At 34.7% G+C, this 25,566-nt stretch overlaps 2 protein-coding genes and 1 long non-coding RNA gene across 8 annotated transcripts; all 3 read right to left on the bottom strand.

Annotated features, from left to right (window-relative positions):
- Positions 1 to 5,876: 5,876 nt before the first annotated feature.
- LOC146942746 (uncharacterized) lies at positions 5,877 to 8,397 on the bottom strand. The gene is made up of 5 exons (XR_015033566.1): positions 7,961 to 8,397; positions 7,711 to 7,765; positions 7,093 to 7,357; positions 6,803 to 6,925; positions 5,877 to 6,369 (listed from the first exon to the last, which is right to left on the bottom strand). It is a non-coding gene; the product is annotated as an uncharacterized LOC146942746 (long non-coding RNA).
- Positions 8,398 to 16,672: 8,275 nt separating this feature from the next.
- LOC146942745 (protein NONRESPONDING TO OXYLIPINS 2, mitochondrial) lies at positions 16,673 to 19,956 on the bottom strand. Of its 4 annotated transcripts, none has more exons than XM_085756814.1 (3): positions 19,733 to 19,956; positions 19,482 to 19,655; positions 16,673 to 16,944 (listed from the first exon to the last, which is right to left on the bottom strand). In XM_085756814.1, the coding sequence occupies exons 1-2, from the start codon at positions 19,852 to 19,854 to the stop codon at positions 19,505 to 19,507; spliced, it is 273 nt and encodes a 90-aa protein (XP_085612940.1). In that variant the 5' UTR covers positions 19,855 to 19,956; the 3' UTR covers positions 16,673 to 16,944; positions 19,482 to 19,504. The 4 variants fall into 4 exon arrangements, with proteins under 4 accessions (XP_085612940.1, XP_085612942.1, XP_085612941.1 ...); XM_085756816.1 differs by having other exon boundaries at positions 19,537 to 19,655; XM_085756815.1 differs by lacking the exon at positions 16,673 to 16,944 and adding an exon at positions 17,454 to 17,791.
- Positions 19,957 to 21,215: 1,259 nt separating this feature from the next.
- LOC146942744 (Peptidyl-tRNA hydrolase II (PTH2) family protein) lies at positions 21,216 to 24,097 on the bottom strand. Of its 3 annotated transcripts, none has more exons than XR_015032856.1 (8): positions 23,956 to 24,097; positions 23,595 to 23,807; positions 22,978 to 23,038; positions 22,800 to 22,836; positions 22,289 to 22,366; positions 22,134 to 22,206; positions 21,622 to 21,951; positions 21,216 to 21,484 (listed from the first exon to the last, which is right to left on the bottom strand). XR_015032856.1 is itself a non-coding variant. In XM_085756812.1 (8 exons), exons 1-7 carry the CDS (start codon positions 23,983 to 23,985, stop codon positions 21,617 to 21,619), a joined length of 537 nt encoding a protein of 178 aa, XP_085612938.1. In that variant the 5' UTR covers positions 23,986 to 24,097; the 3' UTR covers positions 21,216 to 21,484; positions 21,581 to 21,616. The 3 variants fall into 3 exon arrangements, 2 of the variants coding, with proteins under 2 accessions (XP_085612938.1, XP_085612937.1); XM_085756812.1 differs by having other exon boundaries at positions 21,581 to 21,661; XM_085756811.1 differs by having other exon boundaries at positions 21,622 to 21,661.
- Between the last annotated feature and the right edge of the window lie 1,469 nt (positions 24,098 to 25,566).

Here is a 25,566-nt window from a genome sequence, read left to right as displayed (position 1 = left end):
TTTATTATGAAACCAATGCATAATAATGTAACTAACAATAAATTTTCCTTAATTGTAAGATTGATATCCAAGGTATACATATTGAATATTTTGGATAATTTAGTTCTAGTTTCAAAAGATCAACAGTTTAAATATATTAAGAGAAAATGACCATACCCAACTGAAAAACAAATAAGACATAGTTCTTTGGTCTTTAAAAAAAATGAGAAATAGTTCTTTTACACAATACATAAGACTCACTGGTATTAGTGATAGCTCTAGAAAAAGTGTTTGTACCAAAAAAATGACTTAGTGATAGCACTTACATATCCTACTTTTTTATGCATACGAAAGAATTTGTTATTGCTTTTCCCCGATGAAGCTAAGAATGCATGTGACAAGTGATATAAAAAGGAAACTTGATCACAAACAACCATTTCTCAACCCCCCACGTGATTGTAGTATTCCTAACTAATTAGGTGATTGAATTGAGTGACTATCCCGCAAAGGGAGAAATAGGGGATTTCAATTTGATTTCATTGATACATTTTATTATATTTAGTGTGTGTACGATGTCAGGCTAACACAAATCCAGAGGATTAATATATCACTATTTAACGAATATTAACGTTATACCAAGTTAATTTTATCATAATTGTGAAATTAAATATAAGCATCCAAATATGAATCTTCCCTCTTTTTCCTTTTTCTTTAGCTGGAAATTATATATTATAGCGTGTCTTACTCACTCAGTCTATACATTATATAAAGACACAAAAGGACATACAGAGAATAAAGGAAAAAGAAAAGGTAAGTGAGTTATTTAATAGTGTAAAAAATATAAAAAAAAATGCAGAAGTATATTATTAAATTGATGTAAATGATACATTATTAGAGTGAGAGGAGGCTAGGATTGCGGTGGTCACATGACACTCTTCCATGACCTCGTGCAGTAGTCACTAGTCACTGGACAGTGTAGTGGGTATTATTACTGGACTATGATTTTTTTTTTTTTTTTATGAATTAATAAATGCTACATATGTTATTACCACCGCCCTATAGTTTTTTTGAAGAAGCTAAAATGAAATATATTAACTCAACAAAGGCCTTCCTAGCACAAGATGTGCCCAGGAATAATAACCTCAAAGGCGATACAAGGTAACAAATTTACAAAGAAGATCCTAACACCATAGTACATCCCGGAAACAGAAACAACAATTAGCCTATTCCTAGTAAAGTAAACGGACTAAGCCACCAACCATGATAATTAAAGGGAAGAGTGACAAACTTCACCTTCAACCACTTGAAAGTTAATAGCTTAATCTTGTCCACCACTTGCATAATAGAGCTTTCCTTTGCATTAAAAATTCTATTGTTCCTTTCCTTCCAAATTTCCCACATTGTTGCAAACCAAATCACCTGAAGAATAGATTGCCTCGACTTAGAGGCACCGCATAAAAAACTAAACTGATTAAAATGCCCTTTAACATCGTTAGGCAAGACCGAAACTACATCTAGCCATTGGAAAATAAAATTCCAAACCGAACCAAAAAGATTACAATGTAAAAAAAGATGATTGGATGTTTCAATAAGACCACACCCACCAACACAATTTTGAGCATCAAAATTTAAAACACGACGCCGGTGAAGATTATCTTTTGTAGAAAGCCGATCACGAAACAACCGCCACACAAAAAGCACCACCTTCAACGGAACATCCTTATGCCAAATGGTATACGTTGGCATCACATTATCAACTTGAACCTGCGCGATGAGTGAATTGTATGCACTTCGAACTGTGTAACAAGAAGAAGGATCCACATTCCACTTCCACATATCCCTCCGAGAAACCTGTAAAGAAACATTGTGAAGTAAAAGTCTAAGCTCCCCTACCGACTCCTCTTCCCACGCAAACAGTCTACGCCTCCACCTCCACGCGTCACCCTCTTCACCCCACCCTAAAGCTCGCATCGAAGCTACCGTCTCCCCCTTTAATAATGACAGTTCATACAGCCTCCTAAATCTATCACGTAACGACAACTCTCCCACCCAAACATCCGACCAAAACAGAATATTAGTACCATCCCCCAGAGACCGACTAACGTTATTATGAAACCAACCCTCCGAACGCATAGCCGCTATATTCCGCCACCACGCGGAACACTCCCTCCCTCCAGCTCTCAAAAAACCATCCTCCAACCCATTCCTCGCCACTAACACCCTAAACCATAAACTATCCCTATCCACCAGCACCCGCCAACACCACTTCCCTAATAACGCTAAATTAAATTCTTTCAATCTCCTTACCCCCAAACCTCCAACCTCCTGACTCCGACAAACAGATTTCCAATCAACCCAAATTATTTTCCTGTGGTCAACACTCCCCCCCCATAAAAAATTATTAAAAATAGATTCGATAGAGGAAACAATACCTGACGGAGCCTTGAAAAAAGAAAGAGCATAAACAGGCAAGGACGATAGGACAGACTTCAGTAAAACCAAGCGGCCACCCAAAGACAAGTGTTTCGACTTCCAACTAGACAGTCTAGAATTAATACGTTTAATGAGAGGATCCCAAAACACCAACCGATTTGCATTCCCTCCAATTGGCAATCCGAGATATAAAAAGGGAATGGAGCCAACCTTGCAATTTAAAACCATTGCTGCTTCTGACAACCAAGATCCAAGAACATTTACCCCTACCAAAAGGCTCTTAGAGAAATTCACCTTAAGACCAGAAAGTTCTTCAAAAAGTAATAAAATGGTGCGCAATGCCCTGATATTAGCCCAAGATTTGTCACATAAAATAATAGTGTCGTCCGCAAATTGAAGATGCGACACCGCCACCGGATCCTGGCTACCCACAAAGTAACTAGTAAAGAGATTACTTGCAACCATAGCCTCCATAAGCACATGAAACCCTTCCGCCGCCAAGAGAAACAAGAACGGAGATAGAGGATCCCCTTGCCTCAACCCCCTACCCAAAGGGAACTCATTTGTTGGAGAGCCATTGACTAACACCGAAGCTGTGGCCGTCCCCACACACTCTTTGATCCATTTACGCCAAAGAGTAGGAAAACCCATTTTCACCATCACTTCCTCCAAATACCTCCAATCTATGGAGTCATAAGCTTTCTCGAAATCAACCTTGAAAATTAAAAGATCCTTTTTGCGTTTACGAGCATCATCAACAACCTCATTCGCCACCAATATCCCATCTAAAATCTGGCGACCTTTAATAAAAGCTGACTGAGTATCCGAAACCACAGGACCAATTACTGAACGAAGACGATTAGCAAGAACTTTCGCCAAAATTTTATAAATGCTACCAACCAGCGAAATGGGCCTAAAATCATTCAGACTTTGAGGGCTGTCAACCTTAGGAATAAGAGCAATAAACGTGCTATTTATTCCTTTGGCCAACTTTCCGTTCCTATGGAATTCCACCAAAAAACGCATCACATCAGTCTTCAGCATATCCCAAAAATCTTTTAGAAACCCAAAAGTAATACCATCAGGACCAGGACTTTTATAACTATCACAATCCCACACTGCATTCCTGACCTCCTCCTCGGTAAAAGGTTTAATCAAATCTATCCCTTCACGAACATTTAAGGATCGAAAAGTCAAACCATCCATACTTGGCCGATTCACTCTGTGAGCTTGATAATGGGAAGAAAAATGATCATATACCGCTGCCCGTATATTTTCTACCCCTTCCACCAACACACCGTTTACAAGAAAAAATGGGATAGCATTCCGACGACTCTTATGAGACATTATTTTGTGAAAGAACTTAGAGTTTGCATCCCCTTCACGTAACCATTGCAAACGTGACTGTTGCCAACAAATACTAGCCGATATACGAGACAAGGAAAACAATTCCTCCGAAAACCCATGCATTTCTTCTATCTCCTCCTCCACCAAGGCTGAAGTCTCGGCCTTTATCTCAATAGCCTCAATACGATCCTTCAAAGCAGTAATTCTTGCTGGTAAATTACTAGAGTGTTTCCTATGCCACTCCTTTAAAGCTAATTTGATCAACTTTAATTTTTCTCTCAAAACAAAACCACCCCAGCCCTCCAAATGATAAGACTGCCAAGTTTCACGGACAAAAGAATGATACCCTGTAAAGTTCTCCCAGCATTTCAACATACGGACCGGTTTAGGTCCCCAATTTGCCTCATCAATACACAACTGGATAGGACAATGATCTGACAACCCTCGGGACGAAGCTAACTGAAAACAATTAGGCCATGTCAAGCACCACATTTCTGACAACAAAAACCGATCAATCCGACTCATCGATCTTCCATCCCCTCGGTACCAAGTGAACCTACGACCCCGAAGAGGTAAGTCTACAAAACAATTATCATCTATCATTGCATTGAAACTTGCGCTACTTGCATTAACAATAGCGTTGCCCACACTTAATCTTTCCTCCGAACAACGAACAACATTAAAGTCACCACAAACACAAACATTTTCATCCGACATCGTTCCGAGTCGAGCTGAAATATTTTGCCAAAGAATTTGTTGACGATTATTATCACACGGTGCATACACATTTAAAATAGTGAACTTCTCACCCGACTTCACAAATTTACCTTGAATACCTAACACATGCTCCAAATTAAAAGAAGACCACACCTCGACCTCATCACAATTCCAAAGAGTAATTATACCTCCCGAAGCTCCATTTGAAGGTTGATAAGAGAAATCAACATGATTATCATTCCACAAAGCTTTACACACCAAATCATTTACAACGGCCAATTTAGATTCTTGTAAGCACAAAATAAAAGGATTAAACTCCCTCACCAATTGACTCACTTCCCTTCTTTTTTCACCACCACCCAATCCCCTTACATTCCAAGAAATAATCTTCATCACTCCCACTCACACCCCCACACCAACTCCCTCCCTTCCTCCCAACAACCCTCGGACTCACTTTCCTTCCCCTTCACCCTCTTTCTTTTTTCTACCCACACCTGACAACACATCGAACCTATTGTTATTATCCCCTTTAAAATTCAACCCCACTACCTTCCCCAAATCCCTCACATCCTCTGACATCACCTTACTACTCCCATGAAGAACCAGCCAATTCGTCCAGTCATTATTAACAGATGACTGTGACCCATTAACAGAAGAGTTATCAGACAACGTTACCTTATCTTTAGATGCAGCCGGAACCTCCTTATGTCTCCTATGTGTCTTACGCAAAGCACGCAAAACTTCCTTTCGATCATCCGCAGATAGCCGCGCAATACGCTTCAAATTTGATGCACAATGACGGAGGTATCCACTTCCTTTCCTTCTAAGAACTTTTGAACCACCTGAAGTTTGTTTTTTATTCCTTGAAGGAGCTGGTTGCATTTCTTTACCAATCACGACATCTGAATGTCTCTGTGCCCACTCCAAACTCCACGGTCCCGCCGATACGGAATGCACTCTACCAGGGGGACAGGATGAAGTGCGCTGCAAGTTTCTCTTAACACCACAAAGAGAATGGCGCTTTGAATGAGCCCCCTCGGCCTCCCCATCTGCTGTGACGGTTTTAAAAGCTTGCTGAACCGAAACTGTTTGATGATTATTTTGTTTCTGTGCCTGTGCCTCAACTGAAGCCCTCGGACCAGCATCTAAACCCGCTTCTGCATTCACCACACCCGCAGGTACTGCTGCTTCTGAACTGTGTAAACCCGCTGCTGAACCATCCACATCCGAAGGAGCAACATGTGCTGAAGTATCCCCATGCACTACAAAAAATCAAGAGAATTGCGGCGGTCAAAAATTGGATGTTCTGGCGGTTTTAACCGCCGCAATCAACCAAAGTGGCGGTTTCGAAAACTGCCGTAATTTTTCCTGCCACAAAGTGTAAACTGGCGGTTCCAAGTTAACCGCCATGAAAACTGCCGTTATATTCCAAGTTTAAAATGGCGGTTTTTGTTTTTCAAATAATGGCGTTTTGAACCGCCACTATATCCACCAATTTGACAAAAAAAATAGTGAATGGTGGCAGGCATAACCGCCACTATTTCCACCATTGAGATAAAAAAAAAATGTAGTGAATTATGGCATTTATAAATGCCACAACTTGCACAATAAAAAAAAAAACTAGTACAGCTCTACAAAAGTAAAAAATCCTATACCAATAAAGAATTTTAAGTAACTCTTAATTGCCAAACAATTTAACGTTGATTTCATAACACTAACAATAACATTAACTTTCTGAGCAAAATTAAGCCAAATAAGGTTGTAAATAAAGATGGATAATTCATCCACTGTTGTGTCAACTTCACACAAAGGGTTTCACTAGTCTTCCTCCTCCTCATAACCTTGACCATCTACCAACTTTGAGTTGCTTTTAAATTGTTCATCACTTGATCTCTGCAAATAAATAACAAACATGTATTTTACATTGCAGTAGCAACCTCAAACATTTAGCACCACAAGAAACCTTTTAATTAATAGTCATACACTACAATAGGATCATGAATATTATAGGCCAAGTAAAGTGTGAATTGAACAATGTGATAGACTACTAAATTAGTTTAAAAAACCACAGCTGGTGTTTTGTAACTTAATATTTTAGAAAAAACTCACAATTACAAATAGAATATTTAGTTAAGTTAATCCTATATTTCTATGAATCAAATCACACAAAGGAGGAATATCACCAATTAATGGAACCTAACCATCAACACATCAGTCCATTCACTATACTCAAAAGTAGCATAATCAAATACTCAAGGTGTCTTGACTCTTAGTTTAGGAGATTATAAAGGGTTTGCTTAGGGGAATTTCAAGTTGCACAAAATACCTCAAAACTGGCCAAATCCAAAGAAACAAGAAGACCTTTATGTTTGGCTTAAATAATGTCTGCTTGAATTTCAAGTTTCGTGCACACCAACAATTCGTCTCCTTGTAGTTGCATCACTTCCAACTGAAAAACAAAACACACGATTGAATCCATTAGCCTCCAAAAGCATAAACTTAAATCTAGGAATAATAGTACATGTCTTGTTCAAGAATCAATACGGCGACATCAAGAAGATTCAGTGTTAAAGCAACTAAATTACAAAGCTTCATAAATATCGAGAAGCTACTAACCTCCCCTGCATAATGATAAACAATGAAACGAGTAGTGTTACATCAATTGTCTTGATCCAAAAGAGAGAATAGTCGTAGAGGCTTTTGCAAATTTACACAAACACATAATGAGTAAACTAAGCCAAAAAAAGTACTGTGAGCTCCAATTAACCAAACCCTCTTTTATCTAGCTATCTAAACAATTACAGCCTAAATAAACTTACAGAATGCAATTAAGGACCATTTAGTGCCACATAATTTAGTCCCAGAGTGCTTCAAGTCCCTTCTTCAATATTGCAAATAAAAATACAAGGTGAATCAAAACAACTAACAACTAACAACTGTAGTCATTATTGAGTAACCATTGTTTAATACCAAAACAGTTTATTGTAAAATCAAAATGTATACAAATACATATTAAAAAAACTAACAGTATTACAACACACATACATACACATGTTAACAAGAAATTTTTGAAACAAAATCAGCATCAAATTTACTTCCAAATGCACGAAACAGAGAAAATGAGAAACACCAATACCAAACCCTAACTCACATCAAACAAAGTGAAATAAGATTTAGAAGTGATAAACAAAAAATATTGGATGATATAGAAAGATTGTCAGACTGTGAACTTACTTGATGTTGTCGACAAAGGGTGTGAGGCTGTGAGCAACCTTCTTGCATAGCAGATCTGTGATAAAATAGGATCGGGAAAGTTGAGCGGAAATTAGAATTGGGAGAGGGAAAAGTTTAGGGTACTAAATTGGAATAGAAGAAAAGAGGAAAAATCAGAATTGGAAGGGAAAACCTTGAATTTGGGATAGGGTAAAGAGAAAAGCTTAAAATTGGGAGAGGGAAAAGGGAAAACGAGACAAGAGGTTCATACCTTATAGTGAAATTGGTTCTTTGCCGAAGGAGATGGTGGAGAAGTTGAAAGCTGATTCAGAGTTTGGTTCGGTGGAAGTTTGTGTGAGTGAAGGATTGCGAGGAACGTGGCTGTGGTAGAACGAGGATGGTGTTTTGCGGCGGTGATGTGCGTACAGCGAACGGAGCAGAGTGGTGTTCTTCTCTCCTCAGATCTTCAAGAAAGAAGGTTAGGGTTGGAGGAAAGGCAGAGAATGAGAGGTAGTAAAAATAAAATAATTAATGGAAAAAACGATAAAGAGATATTTTTTGGGGGTACAAAATAAAGGGGAGAACTTAAATCTGTAAGTGCGCGAAATACTGAAAAACGAAATTGTGAATACCGGCGGCTAAAACTGCCGTAATTGGCAAACTAAATTTGTTAAACAAAATATGTCAATAATGGCAGTTAAAACTGCCGCAATACACAGTCAATAGTGGCGGCTCTTAAAACTGCCACAATAAACGTATATAGTGGCGGTTAAACATGACCGCCGTAATAAAACTGCCAGAATTCTCCAGTTTTTTTGTAGTGATGAATCTGAGCATCATTATGTTCTTTCTGCCACTCCTCCGATAAATGTTGTATCAAATTATCAACATCCCCATTAACATTTAAATCTCCAACATTTCTCTCATCCCCCACTTCATCATCTTCTTGCACCACTCCATCATCCGACAAACACGCATCTTCCCCCAACGAAAACCCTCCTTCCTCCACAATCTTAAAGTCAAGTATTTCCCCATCTACCATCACCTTTGCCTCAGCCATAATTAACTCCATTGAAGATGTCGATAAAAGAACACGTGCATAATCGAAACGAATTTTTTCCGACGTGGATTCATCCACCTTCAACAACCGACCACAATCATAAACACATAATTTGAAGAAATCCAAATTCCATGCGTGTAATGGGACCCCGTAAATCCTCACCCAAGCTCCTCTTTCTCGACCCACAACGTCTATTTTCCATTTAACAATATTGGTAAAGAACTTTGCAAAGAATTCTGATGCAACTGACAAGATAATATTAACATCACTATCATCATCCGTTCTCAACAAAACCTTGTCCGCTCCAAAGGGAATTATGTCTAAGCTTTCAAACCCCGCATCAAAAATACGTCGTTGCACAACCGGAATGGCTTCACCGTTCGACACCGTAGCGACCATTCCCCTACTGGCCCATAATACATCTTGTGCCGTAGAAGTGTACTTTGGAATGTGCACCTTCGTATCATCCACCACATCCACCTTTGCGTTTACAAGTTCTTTCCCATTCCCCCTCTTCTCAGCCCCTACCTCCTCACCTCCTCCAGCAGGACCCTCCCCTCCTTTCCTACCCGAAACTCCCTCATTCCCCTTCCTTCCCCATGCTCCTGGTTCCACTCCCTCGACACCCTTTCCTTTCACAACCTGACTTTTTTCTCCCTCAAGTTTTTCACCTCCCTCGTTTCTTTTTTCTCCCTCTCTCCACTCCCTGCCTTCCTTCCTATTGTTATTAGCTCTATCAAAACTCGCCACCTTAGCCACCACTTTCCAATCTCCAAACCACACGTTGTTCAAAGCCTTCAAAAGCTTCTCTACATCCTTCACCTTACCGTACCGCACGAAACCAAACGCCCCACCATTAACATTACGTTTACGTGCCAAATAAACATCCTCTAGGATTCCACACACCTCAAACCCTTGTCTCAACGCAACATATGATATATCATGCGGTATATTAGTAAAGTAAAATGAAACAACATTCTGATGCACCTGACTTATATCTGTCTGAGCCTGTTTATTCCCACCTGTACGCTGCTGATGCACCTGACTTTTGTCTGTCTGAACCTGATTACACACATCTGTACGCTGCTGCTGCTTGTACATCTGATCAGGTACTGCTTCATTCACGTCAATCAGAGCATTGCCGTGCTTCTTTGAATTTAAATTACGACGTTCCAGCACATGAACGTCCTCATAGCTCAAAACATCTCGTGCCGTAGCCCTAGAAGGCCGCATATACTTGACTGTAACTCTCCCATCATTTGACAAATCTTGGTAGCCAAAATCACTGTCTTCCTCTGAATCATACCAATCAGCATCATCATACCGAGCCCTAACCCTAGACTGCCGTTGTCGCCGAACCCTTGACTGTCGATGTCGCTGATCCTCCCTAAGTCTGTCCCGATGTCCGTCGACCTGTTCCTGCGCTTTCCTCTTTCTCGATCTCGCGTCGGACCATTCTCCCCTAATCCCCCCCGTTTGTGGCACCCTGCTTGGCCCCCTTCCCCCCCTGTAGTACCTTACTTCCGGTGAAGGTGAGTACCGTCGCGGGTGACCTCGACGAAGACGAGGGAAACCACCACGCTCTCTCTCTAGACCACGCTCTCTCTCTCTCTCTAGACATATTTTAATTCGATGAAATCAGATATTTATAGTTATTAGTTATTAGTATACTATAGTTATTAGACCACCGCCCTATAGTTATTAGTTTTAAGGGCAAAATCACCAAAATTCTTTTGTATTCCTTCACTCCCGGGCTTGAAATTGAGGGTGCTTATTTTTTTGTCTTTTTCCCTTGTGAAATATTCACATGATTTCTCTTGGATCGTGAAGTATTTTCAAATTAAACATAGACGAAATGCAACTTGCCATTGGGATAAGAGAGAGTACATATGAAAATTGGGATTTCTACGTATAATAAGATAATAGCTTACTCAGATAAAGATTCTTTACAACGCATTTCTGTGAAAAATTAACTAATAAAGTCAGCTAATTTTGATATAAGTAAACAGCACTGTCTACATAGATTATAATACTCCACGTCTATGACAAATGATATATATATATTTTCTTTTTTATGAATAAGAATTTAACTTGGTTACAACTCTACGATATACCAAGCACTAACCGATATTATGTTAGTAAAAAAAAAACCAATATTAGGTTAATAGTATGATATTTGAACAACCATTTTACGATAAGAATATTCAACAACCAAGATATACACCACAGTGTGGATGTTGGTAGGGAATCAAAGCAAGTAAAAAATTATTAAAAAGCCAAAATGAAGGACCTACAGTATACAAATTCAGTGTAAGTTGTCTCGTTTGGTATTCATATATCATTTTCCATTGCCTTATAATATGACAATTGAATGAACTAATGTCCATATGGCATTCAAGTGTTTTCCATGTTCATGAAAAGTTTAAGTGCTCCTCTTTACGGGACTGAAAAATGCTATGCAAATGCAAGTGGGTAGGGCATGCAGGTAGGTACCTGAATTTAGGCCCACAGCAAATCCAACTTTCATGTTAACTAAGCACTCCAACTGCATCAAGGTTCTACTCACAAGAAAAATGCATTTGATGATAGTTCTAGACAATGCAATAGATGATTAATGCATTTGATAGTAGTTTTAAGCAATTGGCGAAAATGCAATCGAACTAGCATTTCAAGTTCACAACAATGCTATTTCTATTGTGATTTTAATATCGAATGTAAGCTTTGGCCTTTAAAGTGAAGGCAAAACATTGCTCAAAAAAGCTTGTTTGTATATGTTGTTCTACTATTGAAATTAAATTAAATCAAAATCTATTTCAATTTGAAAATAATATTAATTTTTTATATAGAAAAATGCTTTAGTGTCTCTGTTTTCAAGAAAATAATTTTTTTTTACTTTCTTTGGAGACTAGGACTGACACATTAATAACATCAAATTGATTATTTAGCACTAGTTTTATAGAAGAATAGTTCTTTTTTTTAAAAAGATATATATATATATATATATATATATATATATTTGAAATGCTATTAATTAAAAAATTGAAATTAAATTAAATCAAAATCTATTTCAATTTGAAAATAATATTAATTTTTTATATAGAAAAATGCTCTAGTGTCTCTGTTTTCAAGAAAATAATATTTTTTTACTTTCTTTGGAGACTAGGACTGACACATTAATAACATCAAATTGATTATTTAGCACTAGTTTTATAGAAGAATAGTTCTTTTTTTTTAAAAAAGATATATATATTTGAAATGCTATTAATTAAAAAGATAGAAAAACAAATCATTGAATTTAATATCGAATACGAGAAAGATTTGTAGAGGTTGTGTTGTCTACTTATACTTCTTACTAGACTTCTTTCTACATCTCTAGGAATTCATCTTATGGCTTACTTTTTGTATAAAATGGAATTAATTTCTTTTTTTTTTTTGATCGTATCTTAGTCTTTATCCCACATTCACTATTAGTCTTTACCTATGAAGCCCGGATACGTAGTATGGGTGTGGGTACGATACGATACGAGTACGCGGATACGCAAAATTTTTTAAAATAGGATACGATACGGCTAAGATACGTTAACAAAATATTTATATTAGAATTTACATGCATGTAAAATACTTGAAAAAAAAATAAACATTGATTTCTCTTTAATACTATATAATCATAAAAGTAACAATTTACAAAAAATAATCATGTGATCAAAATAAAAAATATAATCTTTTTTGCATAAATCATATTCTATTTTCATTCATATGTTAGGATATTAACAAATGCATCAATAAAAGAACTCAAAACGAAGTTTGTTTAATGTTGATTGATTGAATCTCATCTCTCTCATTACTTTCATCCAGCAAACATATAATTTTTAATTAGTTAATCGAAAAACAATTATAGTGATTCATATCTTAAATTGAATCATATACATCTCCATTAAATTTTATGATACTAAATGTACCATAAAAAAGAAAACTAGGAATTCTCCTATCAGCGTGTCAATATTTTCTCTTAATTGTGATTCTAACATGTAAATGAGGTATAAATCATACAACGTTTCATCTTTTGCAAGAAAAAAGCCCCGTAGCGCCCAGGAGGAAAAGGGATCACTTCAGGTTTTGTAGAGTAGATCATACACACAAAGTTTGGCACGCAAGTGATTTGAGTATGAGCCGATGTACAACTGTGTGCCGATAATTTTCATATCTTCAAATAGAAATCCAGAATCTGGTGACATAGTATATGCATTACATCAACTCCAAAAGAATATATTTACTATGGTTCTTATAATCCATAAGTCCATGTATTGCGGTTACCATGCTGTTGAATTCAACATATTCTAATAGTCTATAATATCCTTCTTTTTGTCATGAATAACTTTTGGCTCATTGGTTTCGAATAGGAATTCTTCCATATATCGCAGAACTAGTATTAAGTACATTACAGGTAGCTAAGTGGGAACAACATTCGTTGTCTTGAAATAATCAACTCAACAATCAATATATAAACGACAATGTCACTCAAAACAGTATAACCGGCTCCTCTAACGTTTGTTGAGCCAATTTGTATGTCGTACTTGAATTGATTTGGATGTTTAGTGTACTTTAACGGGCCTTGGCATTCTGTACAATATTCATTTAAGTTTTAATCGAATCTCATTAACCAATATTTTTTATTATTGTAATATCTTTTCTTTTTTATCTATTAATTTACTACCATCCTCCTTAATCTCTCATCCTTTTGTACGCCCTTAGCTAGCAATTTTATTTTCATTAGTCATTCACTATACAACCGGCAAGATCATCACAACCCACTTAAATTGGATGCAATCGTTGATTATGCAATTTCACTACAATAAATTCTCTCATTACCAACCTCATGGTAATGGATAATTTTGAAAGTATCGACGGTTTACCACACGACTAAACCGTCTGTAAGGTTAGGAATTCATTGTGAATATGTCGAGATTGTTACACACCTCAAAATCGTCAACAATTATCCATAGTTTACCCTTCTGTAAAGTTTATCTATAACAATTTTATATTTACTTATTCATTTTCATTCCAACATAAAATTATTCCCAAATGTTAAAAATAGTTTAAACAAATTAATCTAGCAAAAAAAAAAAAATCCGGCAAACCATAAATTTAATAACACGCTCTCAAATCTTTTAACTTATTACTTGCTAATTAGGGCAAATTTTACAAGGTAAAGATTGCAGCATAAGTGGTAAATTTTGGCACCAAGCGAATTTTACTGATAGAGGAATGTGTAAATTTGAAAGGGAAAAGATTGTATCATTAATATACAATTTCAGTGTTATTTCACTTGATAAGCACAAGTTACATCCAATTTTTATTAAAAAAAAAAATACCATCTTGATGGTGTGTACAACTCTAAAGTTTGAATTTTTTTTTGCATTTTCTACTTTACAAAGGATACATCTTCTTTGATTTAGGGACTTTAGGATCAGGGGCTTCAATTTACTTTCAAAATTGTTTTTGTTTTCTTAAATTGTTGATTGGATTTTAATTTATGTTGTTGTACTCTAATTTTATTTTAATCTTGATGCATACTTTTATTTGTTTCTTATAGATTAATCACGAAGAGTTTGTGAAATGATACTACTATACTTACCGAAAGGAGTGTTCCTGCATCGAAAGAAGTATCTTGGAGATGTGTTGAAGAAGTTCATTTAAATCTAGTAGGCAGACCAGTGAGAGCTAGTTCGTGCAACTTTATACTAGTAGTTCATAGGATCACTAAGATACTTGTTCAACACAAGGCATAATCTCTGTCAGAGTGTTGGATTGGTTTGGTTAGCATGTTTATGGAGCAACCAAAATATATTTTATTTAACAGCCGTTAAGGGGGTTGTATGATATGTGAAAGGTATGATGGATCGTGGTATTCTAATGCCAAATCAAAGAATAAAAGGAAAGGCACAGTAGCATTGCATTTAGCTATTCATATCCTGACTTTGGAGAAGATCAAAATGATAAAAAGAGTAAAACTGGATGTTTGCTCATGATAGTTGAAGCTTTGATCTCACGGTATTTAAAGAAGCAAGGGATTGTTGCTTTATCATCTTGTGAAGCAGAGTATGTGGCATTTCCATTTGCATCATGCCAAGCATTGATGATTAGAATGTTGCTCAAAGAGTTGAAAATAGAGCAAGCTGCAAGGATTAGAATGTTGGTCGTAGTGTTGAAGACAGAAAACTGCAAATATGAAATTATTTGTTGATAAGGAAGTAGTTATTGATTTTTCCTATCACACGTTGAGCCATGGCAAAAGCAAGCACATTGAGAGGAAATTTTCATTTCCTTCGTGATCAAGTGAATATGCAAAAGTTGCAACTTGAGTATTGCAACAATGAAATTCAATTGACAGGCATACTAACAAAACCTTTAACAAAACCTTTGAAGAAAGTTAGATTTGATGAGTTTAAGAAGCTTATATTAATGGAGTCGCATGTTAACGTGAATTAGGTGGAGTGTTGAGATGTAATTCATTATTAGAAGTAGTTACTTGCTTAATAAATTAATAGTTAGTTAATTAGTTACGTGACTTGTTATGTTTGTTATGTTACTTGCTTATCAAACAAGTAACATAGTATATAAGTTCACTCTATGTATATTGTATTCATTACCTTTGTTAATAATTTTGATTCTCATCGTTTTCTTGTGTATTCAATCTCTCTATAAAACCTCTTATTCACTTAATCTTTCTTGATCTTTTATTCCCTAAATTGAAACTTATGGAACCCTAATTAGTTCAAACACCCTAATCTCTAGCCTTTTTCTCATATTTGATCTTTTGTTCAATGGACATTGATAACCACACCTTCGGCCTTTTGCCCAGCGGAGACCCCATCATCAATAACCACATGTCTGGTCTTTTACTAAGGGGAGACCTCAACATAAATAAATACATCATCGACTGCTCAATGGAGACCTCAACATCAATAACCGCATGATCAATAAGTTTTTTTTTTTTTTACAAAGTTGTTCTTTTTAAAGAAAATTGTGCAGTATTTTAAAAAATTGCAACATTGTTACCTATAACAGCGTCACACAATTTGAATCTAGTATTGGTGTATTGGTCGAAGCTATGTTTAAAACCTAAAGTTTAACTAAAGGAGTTGTATGAAAGTTGAAGAACATATTAATTTTGTTATACAATTATTATTATTTTTTTTAAAAATGTTTGTTATGAGAGAGAAAGAGTGTGAAAAAAAAAAGAGTCTATAGGAGAGAGAGTATTTCAATATGTTATTGAAAATAGACATGGAATAAAAAAAAAATGTGCATAATCAAATTTAATTCAAAAAAGAGATTGTGTCTCAAAATAGTATAAATTTATTAATGGATTAAAATGAGGATATAATATAAAGAAGACTCCAAAATTCCACTTCTTTAATTTCATTTTACATTTCCAAACCAACGGTTAAAAAAATCAGAGAAGTAGTATTTAATCAATTTTAACTTCATTCAGAAGAAAGAGAAAAAAAAAAAAAAAAAAAAAAAAAAAAAAAAAAAAGAGGCAAACAATCCAGAAGGCTAAAGTGTAAAGCTGGCGAGAGAGATTTAAAAATAAATGGAGAACGACCGAAAATTTACATGACAACGCTTTAAATCAACATCAAATAAATGTTTTAAAAACTGGACCAAACCGGCCAGTTGAATCAGTAGACACGAGAAGAAGAAAATCTTTGAAATCATATGAACATTGAACTGGGCACGGTTTTAGAAAACTGTGTGGTCACATTCTCAGGACATTTTCTCATTATTTTTTCCCTCATTTCTTTTAGAGATGTTTGTTTCTTTCACAATCTCATATCTACGATTACTCCACAAGCTCAAATCATGTATTAGATTGTATTCTGGGAAAATCGTAGCGAGGTTGTGAAATAACCAATCTGCTTTTCAGAAACTTGAATCAGTGAAAATTGATTTCATTCATCAAGTCATGCTGATGATGTTTGAATTTTGAAACAATTAACAATGAAATGATCGGGAAATGATTACACTGTAGCTAGAAGATGGAAATATTCTTCCAATTATATACCCATTATGATGGTCTGTCAAAGAAAATTCGAAATAATTAACAGAAGTGCATCCTGACAAAGCAATGACTCTAGTCCATCAATCACCAGCCTTTCAAATCTGTTATCGCGGTGTGCCAAGACCCATTTCTGAGGAAATTTTAAAAAGATAAACATTAAGCAAGGCACATGACATGGTTAACATAGACAATAATACATGGCGCAACAAGACTGACTACAAAGTGAAATCGTGACAATGATTATATATAGTCACAACATGGTATTTCAAATGAACATGTAAAAAGATTGAATGTATAGAAAACAAAAACATTTACCACCAAGCATGAAGTCGCAGTGAATTGAGCGGGAATATATAAAATGTAGTGTTCTGTCTTTTGGTTTTTAGTAGGAAATTGAAAAGAACCACATATCATTTGCTTAACCACTTAGATGAAACAAATGAATTACAAAGCAAAACATAGAAATCATCATCTAGAAGAACATACGAAGAATGGATAGGTAATGTGTGCACTAATATTATATACTCAGGGTTTAAAATATGAAAAGTAGATCACTACTTCCCCTATCCACATAGATTGAAAAAACAGTTATTGAATCAATTCTTTTCTGCATCAAATGTCGTGTATAACAAGTCTAAATAAGCACCATAATAATACACAAAGTAAACTGATTAGAGTGATTCTTTAGTGCCCATGATAAAAAAAAACAAACATTGATCAAAGTTTATACAACTTTTACAAATCTTTATCCTATAATACAGACTACTCATACATAATGATTTACAACTCTTACATATATAGGAAACTTTAAATGCAATGATATCCATAGATGTCTAAAAAACAGTAGTTTATTACGCTCCACAAGTGGTCTATTGCATCTATTTTCAAATTTAATGGTACCATCTAGGTACATATCATGTTCATATGAAACCTCGGTTATTGCTTTTTGGTTAAGCTCGAAGGATGAGCAAGCACATCTGCATGTGTGCACCAATCAGAACAAGCCATAGATCATTTCAGTATTTTTTTCATCAGAAAAATATCAGACTTCTGTATAAAAAAAAATATTTCTTATGAAATGTAACTTAATTAGTTAAAGTATGAAATTATGTATTGTAATGATGTTTGTGAAATTAGTCTTTGGTAAAAGTAATCGTTGGTCAAACTAACCATTCATCAAATTAGCGTAATTCAAATTTTGTAATATCTAATCAAATTATTCAAAATTTTAGGGATTGTGCCCCTAAAAAAAAGCTTTAGGAATCGTCTACTAAGGCTATCTAAATAATAAATAGGAGAAAATATGTATGTTTCCTTTCCTTAAAATCCTTAACATTGCTCTGCTTTTCCACTCTACGTTTCACAATCTATTTCAATTCTTTTGAAGCTTCATCAAACCCTTGTTTGACATCCGTATTCTAAATTCTCCATATTTAGGTAAAAATATAAATATAAAATATAACAAAAATAACCTTTATCTACTTACAGGTCTAGTAATATTTATCTAAAAACATACTCTCAATTAGATCTCTTTGTTGTTGTTATGAAGATCACATATAATCAAGATACGTTATATTTAATATTTAAGTTCTTCTAGATTTATTGAACTTCAAATTACGTTTATATAACTTTAAAGTTTTATAATAGAGTTCTTGTAGTTCAGGAAAAAAAATGGTAAAATTCTTTATGAAATCAAGTCTTCCCTATTTCCTATGCAAGGCCTTAAAAAATGAAAGACATTCAAAATAATAAACACAGAGCACTAATTCATTAGGATTTAGGATTATTCTTCAATCATATTGTTAGAACTTTTTACGCCCAAAATTACAGAATTAGAAGGACCTATACGACACAGAAGAAACCATTCAATTTCTCATGCAAAGCCAAGTTACATAAACAAAAAATGGAAGAAAACAGAGCATTAATAGAAATTAAAGAGTGTATTATTTCTGCAATAGGATGAAGATCCTATTGTCCACAGCTCTCTCCACCTGACAAACTGTATGATTCGCCTTGATGCTTTTCTCTTTCCACCAGCATATTTATAACAGAATTTCCGTTACACGATGCCTATCCCGTTTCTATCCTTTCACTCTCAGCCATGTGGATATTGCCATTATGACCTCTATTTTTAATAACATAAACTCTCCACACTATGGGTTCGGGCAACTGATGTACTTACTGCCCCTTTGAACTGACCTTCTCATTTGGGTCCTGTCTTCTCAATACAAATTTCATTGATGCCAGTAATTCACACACGCAGGGGAACTCCATCTTTACTCTCTTTTGACTAACAGACTAAATCATGGATTACCACACCCACCCCTGACCTAAACTGTAACCTTATAAAAATGTATACTGCATCGAACTCTAACAAGTTACTAATAAATTTAACTGCACAAGATGACAATGAGCTCAAAGCGTCATTTTGTTAGGATTTAATACACTATCAGGGAAAGTGATCCCTTTTTTAATCACCAATAAACAATGGATGTCATCCATGAGTACAGAAACATAATTACTTTAATCTAGATTTGATTAACCTAATCGCACAAATATAGCTAAGACTACCAAAATAAATTAAAATGCAAAAAAACATGAGAATGAATGATGAATATTTTTTTAATGAATTATGCATTAATGAGTGGAAAGTTGCAATATGCTTACGGATAGAAAAGGAGATAAATGAATCAAACACCAGGGTTGGCACTGCAAAGCATACCCTGAGACAAAGATCTCGAACTTGTTGAATCGATTCCGAGGCAAGAAGTAAGACGCGCTGATGAAACGGCCGAGTGCAAGGGAAGGAGTGACTGCACGCAACCAAGCTCCGCGACAGACCTGTACGGTGGAGAAGAGAAGAGTAAGAATTAACGTTACATTAAAATGGAAGAAAAAGGTGGAAGAGGATGAGTTACCTGACGGTGACGGAAGTGCGAGTTTTGAGGAGAAAGGGTGAGAAGGAGGATTTGGGTTTGGTGATGGTGGATTTGATTAGAGAGAATGCTGGTTGCGAAAATGATCTGTAACGAGAAGCCATTGAAGAACAAATCGGCGCCACCCCCCAAATTATCGCACACCTAGGGTTTATACTTACTACACAATAGATACAAAAGGGTTTTCCCGAGGTTTTAATTTTTATTTTATTTTTGTCCTTTTCATGAGGGTTTAATTCATAATTTCATACTTTAACGATCTTTAAAGTCACGCAAATGAATGGCTGTGATTATAAAGTTTTTTGTCAGTGCATATAAATTAAACTCTTCATCGTATTTTTCTTTGTTATCTTAACCTTCGATTTCTCAGAAAGGATGGATAATAGTGGTCTTACAAAAATATAAATGAAATATCACCGTTACTTGTTTAAAGATTCAAATTCAGTTTTATTCAAACGATTAAAAATATACATGAGTGATGAGCACGTTACCAACCTATATTGTATGGTATGATATTTTTCATTTTTTTTTCATAAACATTTTATACATTTTGTTCAAAAAAATCTTAGGATTTATTTGATTTTCTAAATTAAATTTATTTCTATCATTTATGTAATAGTACTAGTTTAATTAGAGAAAATAATTGAATCATATATGTAATGTAATGTAATGATGTTATTCAAACTAATTATTGGTCAAACTAGTCGTTATTCAAATTAGTTACGGGTCAAACTAGCCGTTATTTTGACTCTATATGATCTTAATATATAAGAAGCTTTCCATACCCATCAATTGTGCAATATTATATTGTCTCATCTTCTCATCAAATTCTCTCTAAACTTCAACACTCCGAAGATTCTTCAAATGGATTCTAGTGGTTCAGACAGCGATTCAAACCTCGATTGGGAAATCATTGCAGATATCATAAATGATGACTACGAAGAAGAACTACTTCACATGTGGTTGATGCAACAAGGTAACAATTCCACTGCGCATAGAAGTAAAAGAAAAAGAAAATCAAAAGCAAATGAAGCATCTTCTAAAGAGATAGCTTCAACGCAAGAAATCGATGAACAAACCAAAGTGAAGGCAAAAGAGTTGATCATGAAGGAGACTGAGTTCAAGTTGAAATTAAGCAAGTTGAAAGAGAATCAGTTGAAGATGAAGAAAAAGTTTGAGTTGAGGATGAAGAAGTTGAAGGAGGAAGAGTTAAAGATAAAGGAGAAAGAGCTTGATTTGAAGATTCTCTTCAAGGATACCACTGGCATGACAGACACGCAGCTTCAAGAATATGAGATATCTTGTAACTTAATTAGAGAGAAACATAGAATTATGTAATGTAATAATGATGTCAATGAAATTAGTTATTGTTCAAAGTTGTTGTGCTGTCTCGGTCAAGAGGATTTTCCCGCTTAATCGTGCAATATTGTCTCATCATTTTATCAAGTTATCTCAAAACTTAAACTTTCAAAAGAACTTATACTTTACTTGCATTGACTAATCACTGCCTTGTATAAGTAACAACATGTTTCATACAACAGATCCAAAAATAGAGTGCTCTATTGACCCCTAGTTAGCAGATACTAAAATTAATACAATCTGAATAGCGTGCCCGAAGACAGACCATAGGTTAATAAAGCCTGGCTGATTTATCACGCTATGGCTTGTTTCTTGAATGCTGCTGTCAAAGCAGAGCCAACCTTCCAGTCACCGAATCCAGAATTGCTTTTGGCCCTGAAACAAATCCAAGAGAGCAACATTCAAATCCTGTCATACATAAGTATTTTGATGTTCATGCACATGCTATTGGTTATACAAAGCAACACAAACCAACATAAAGCAAGTCAAGAACAAAGCAACACAAAGCTAACCAGGTCCAACAGCAAGAACAGTCTTTGATCCTGCTGAAACCTGAAGATGACAGATACTGGGTCAGAGAATAGATATATTATCAAAAAGAAAATAAGTAGATTTTATTGAATATCCTGTTAAAAATCTGGATCAATGGAACATTGGTGTCTTCTCCCATGAGTTCAACAGCTTGGTCTCGCCCACCCAAAACTAACCAACTAATTTCCCTTTCTTTCGCTGCCCCTCTATTTGCAGCAAATTAACCAACGGTGCGTAAATAACAGCAGCTAGCTAACCCCACTTGATTGCTTGGCCTATTTGATGTAAGCTTTCCTAGTTAAGGCATGTTCCTAACAGAAGACAAAAATAGTCTCTAAAGAGTGTGAGGAGATGAAATTCGGCCCTTCAACATGCATTCCTAAGAAGTTGCGATTAGCAGTTTCATACAGAGTTTATTGCTATATTCTATGTGATAAGAGTTTTTAAGGAAGTACTGTTCTATATTCCTAGCCATATATCAAAGCATTATTACCTGTGTTCGTCCTGCATCGGAGACAACAAAAGTAGGGAGCCCAATACCCTCAGCTGCTTCCTTGAGCTTATTCCTGATCAAAATCCAGGTCAGGATTCATGTCTCTGAACCAAAAGTATATTTACAATACTGCTGAGCTAAAATCATCTGCTTACATTTCCTGTTGGTTCTTGCAAGTCACAACAATTTTGGGCTGGCCGCACTGTTCCCAATGTCTTAAAAGAGACCGGTTACTGCAAAAGTATTCAGCAATGGAGCTTATTATAGCCAATAAGGATAACAACCAAAAAATATGTTGCCTGAATGAAATTCGATATTATTTTTTAATGATACATAAGCATGACTGTGAAGAATAGCAAAATGAATCGTGTTGAAGAATCATCATCATTTCATGTGCGATATAAAACTTCAAAACTAAACATTCAATCTTCTCATTTGCCTTTGCTTTAGATGTAAAGGAAATTCTTTCCTTCACTATAGCAAATTTTGTACAGAAAAAAGGGATTATATGAATGGTCATGACTCATAAGCAAAACCGTTATCACACAGTGCTTACAAATGTTTTTTGAAAGCTCACACTATAACACAATCTTTTTAACGGTTACGTTAAAGTATATGTTCTTGTTTTATCATGAAACCGATGTTGGTAGGTGGATTGGTAAGTACCTTCGCGTTAATTCAGCATACATGCCGGTGGCAGCATCTGCCATACAAAAAACATATATCCATGTAAAGGCACAGGCTAGTATACTAAAAAGATGGAAAGTCCTAATAGAGTTTGTAATAGACAATTGAGATAAAGAACAGATCTAGAAACTGAACAATAGTTTCATTCATATCTTACGAGCACATTGAGATGCAATCTTTCCAGATTTCATCTTTAGGTCTTGCCTAACAACCAGAACCTGATACAAACATTTTACATTTGAAATCAGAAATTTCTCAACATCCAATAAAAGAAGTTCGTAGGGAATGCATGTTACACATATTTAACCCCCCCTCCTCATAACATTTGTAAAATAGAACATTAGTTCAATTAAACTAGCTATTGAACAACATGCACAGATACAAAAAGTATTATTTTCAACTTATTTAAAAAAAATGGTAAAAAGAAAAACATCAAAAGAAGATTTTAAAACTATTCTTGTGCTTTGTTCAGTAGTTTTAGCTCTAATAGGATCAACAACAAATGTTTATTCAAAGGTCTGTTTGTTGAAAATTAAACCATATGAACTCAATACATGAAATTAGACGATTATACAATTTTCCTTCTAAATGAGCCAATAACAGATTGGCAGAAACTTGAATTACTTGTATTTTATAAAATTGTTACGGGTGTAGCCGTGTAGGTGTTGTGTTGGCTTCATAGTTTACAACAGAATAACAGGCAATGAATAAGTAAGTATCTTTGCATTTAATTAAAGCCGGCCATAGTATGAGAAAGTGATGAAATGAACAAACCATTTTAAGTTCTTGATCAGCACCGTTAGTTGAGACAGAGAGTTGGTTTTGAAGCTTGGTGGATGAGAATATTTTGTTGGATAAGTGATTTCTAGTTGGCTTAGATAAATCAATCAACAAACCACAAATGAAACCAATGACAAGACCTGGAATGAAATTCTCTGCCTTGAAACTTCCTGATAACCATTCTCCCTTTTGCTTTTCTTGTTGTTTCTGCAAATTCTCAAATCAAATACTATTCATTAAAATAATTGGGTTGGATTCCCTAAACATTGAATTGAATTATGATTTTCAGAATTAAGCAGAAAGGCTAATAATAATACCCATTTGGATTTGGAACATGTTTGTTATTGAAGAATACCTGTTCGGTGGATTTTAGGTTGGAGAACATTGCCTTGCGTTGAAATTAATTTTGAACTTGAACTCAACTGCTATGCTCTTATCCGGTTTGGTCACTGAAGCATGCCCGCAAAACAAACAAATTGAGGATTCATAAACTCGACATTCTACATGCTTTCGCTGTGTAATTTTTATATATTTTTTGAACTGAATTTTTCACTGACTTTTTACTATTTATATTTTTTAAGAAGATTTTTTTTTTTTTTTACACAATAAACTATATTCATACAAATTGATCTAGTAAAACCGGAAAAAAAAAAAATCAAATTGATAGATTATATCTATAGTAAATTACACTTCCCTCCTCTCCTCTCTTCTAAGATGCTTGAATTACATTGCCCTCCCCGCTTATGTTAAAATATATAATCTCATCCCCTCTTATTCTAAACATATTACAAAACTTTCCATCTATCACCCCTAAGAGAAACTTGAATTACATTCCCCTACCCCTCTTACGTTAAAATCTACATTTTACTCCCTTAATATTTTTTTTATTTCTAATAATCTAGCAAAAATAATAACAATCTAACTCACTTCGAAAAAAATTGTATTACAGGTCTATTTTAATATAATAAAAAATTGAATACATATTTTTCGCTATTTTTCATTCACAATTTCATTAACATGTAGTTTTAAACTCTATTATAAAATATGAAATAACACAAAATAAAATTAAAATATGTAAAAAATTACTAATGACAATAAAATAGGGTTATTTAAAAGTTAATTTTATACTCTAAATTATAAAATCAATAGCAAAATATTTAAATTTAATTATCATTGACATTTAAATTATAAAAAAATGAATTATTTTATCTTAAATGGTGGTTCAAAATTAAAATATATCATAAAAATATTTATTTATGTTAAATAGATTAAAGTGTAGAGCATATTTAATTTTTAAGGGAGAGAGTTGTATTTCAAGTATCTTATAAGGGAGGGGAGTATACATTTTACTTTGCAAGGGAGGGGAGTGTATATTTTAACATAAGATGGGGGAGTGTAATTCAAACATCTTTGAGTGGAGGGAAGTGTAATTTTCTCCTATATCTATACAATACAAATCCAAAATCGTTAAAAATTAAAAAGGATAAATTTGCGAACAAACAACATCTATGTTAATAATATAAAACGGCAGAGTGCATATGCCTACAAATATGACTTGATTAAAGTGCTTGCAACGACGCAAGATTTATTTGTTGAATTTGCACTTGATGAAAACTAATCTTTCAACTTTAATCAAATAAACGTCACACTAAGACAAAAAATAAAAAACACACTGCATAAAGACGAAAAATCAAAATAAACAAAAACGTAGGCAATGAAATCACCAAAATAAATTAAAGAAAACTGAAAATATATAAAAATATTTCTGATTGATTCAAGTAAACCAAAAAACTTAGGGTATGTTTGGTAAGCCATTAAAATGAGCTTATAGCTTTTAGCTTTTAGCTTATAAGCTCGTTTGACAAAAAAAGCTCTGTTTGGTAACACTTTTTTACAACGAGCTTATAGCTTATTTCAGGAGCTTATAAGCTATTTTTCAGAAGCTACTTCAAGTAGCGTTTGAGCT

Source organism: Medicago sativa, chromosome 3, assembly GCF_051527215.1.
Source record: "Medicago sativa cultivar Bolivia chromosome 3, Bolivia_mono, whole genome shotgun sequence".
Lineage (NCBI taxonomy): Eukaryota > Viridiplantae > Streptophyta > Magnoliopsida > Fabales > Fabaceae > Medicago > Medicago sativa.
The sequence above is the reverse complement of the archived record's forward strand: the minus strand, read 5'-3'. Positions and strand labels throughout refer to the sequence as shown.

Excerpts from the sequence above, each read along its gene's own strand:
- LOC146942745 (XM_085756813.1), bottom strand. The coding sequence starts at position 19,854 with ATGGCTTCTCGTTACAGATCATTTTCGCAACCAGCATTCTCTCTAATC. Across the intron at positions 19,656-19,732 it reads CGCACTTCCGTCACCGTCAG|GTCTGTCGCGGAGCTTGGTT; the intron begins GTAACTCATCCT and ends TCCACCGTACAG. Across the intron at positions 17,792-19,536 it reads TTCGAGATCTTTGTCTCAGG|ATGTGCTTGCTCATCCTTCG; the intron begins GTATGCTTTGCA and ends GCACACATGCAG.
- LOC146942744 (XM_085756811.1), bottom strand. The coding sequence starts at position 23,985 with ATGTTCTCCAACCTAAAATCCACCGAACAG. Across the intron at positions 22,207-22,288 it reads TGCAAGAACCAACAGGAAAT|GAATAAGCTCAAGGAAGCAG; the intron begins GTAAGCAGATGA and ends GATTTTGATCAG. Across the intron at positions 21,662-22,133 it reads CCGATGCAGGACGAACACAG|GTTTCAGCAGGATCAAAGAC; the intron begins GTAATAATGCTT and ends TGTCATCTTCAG.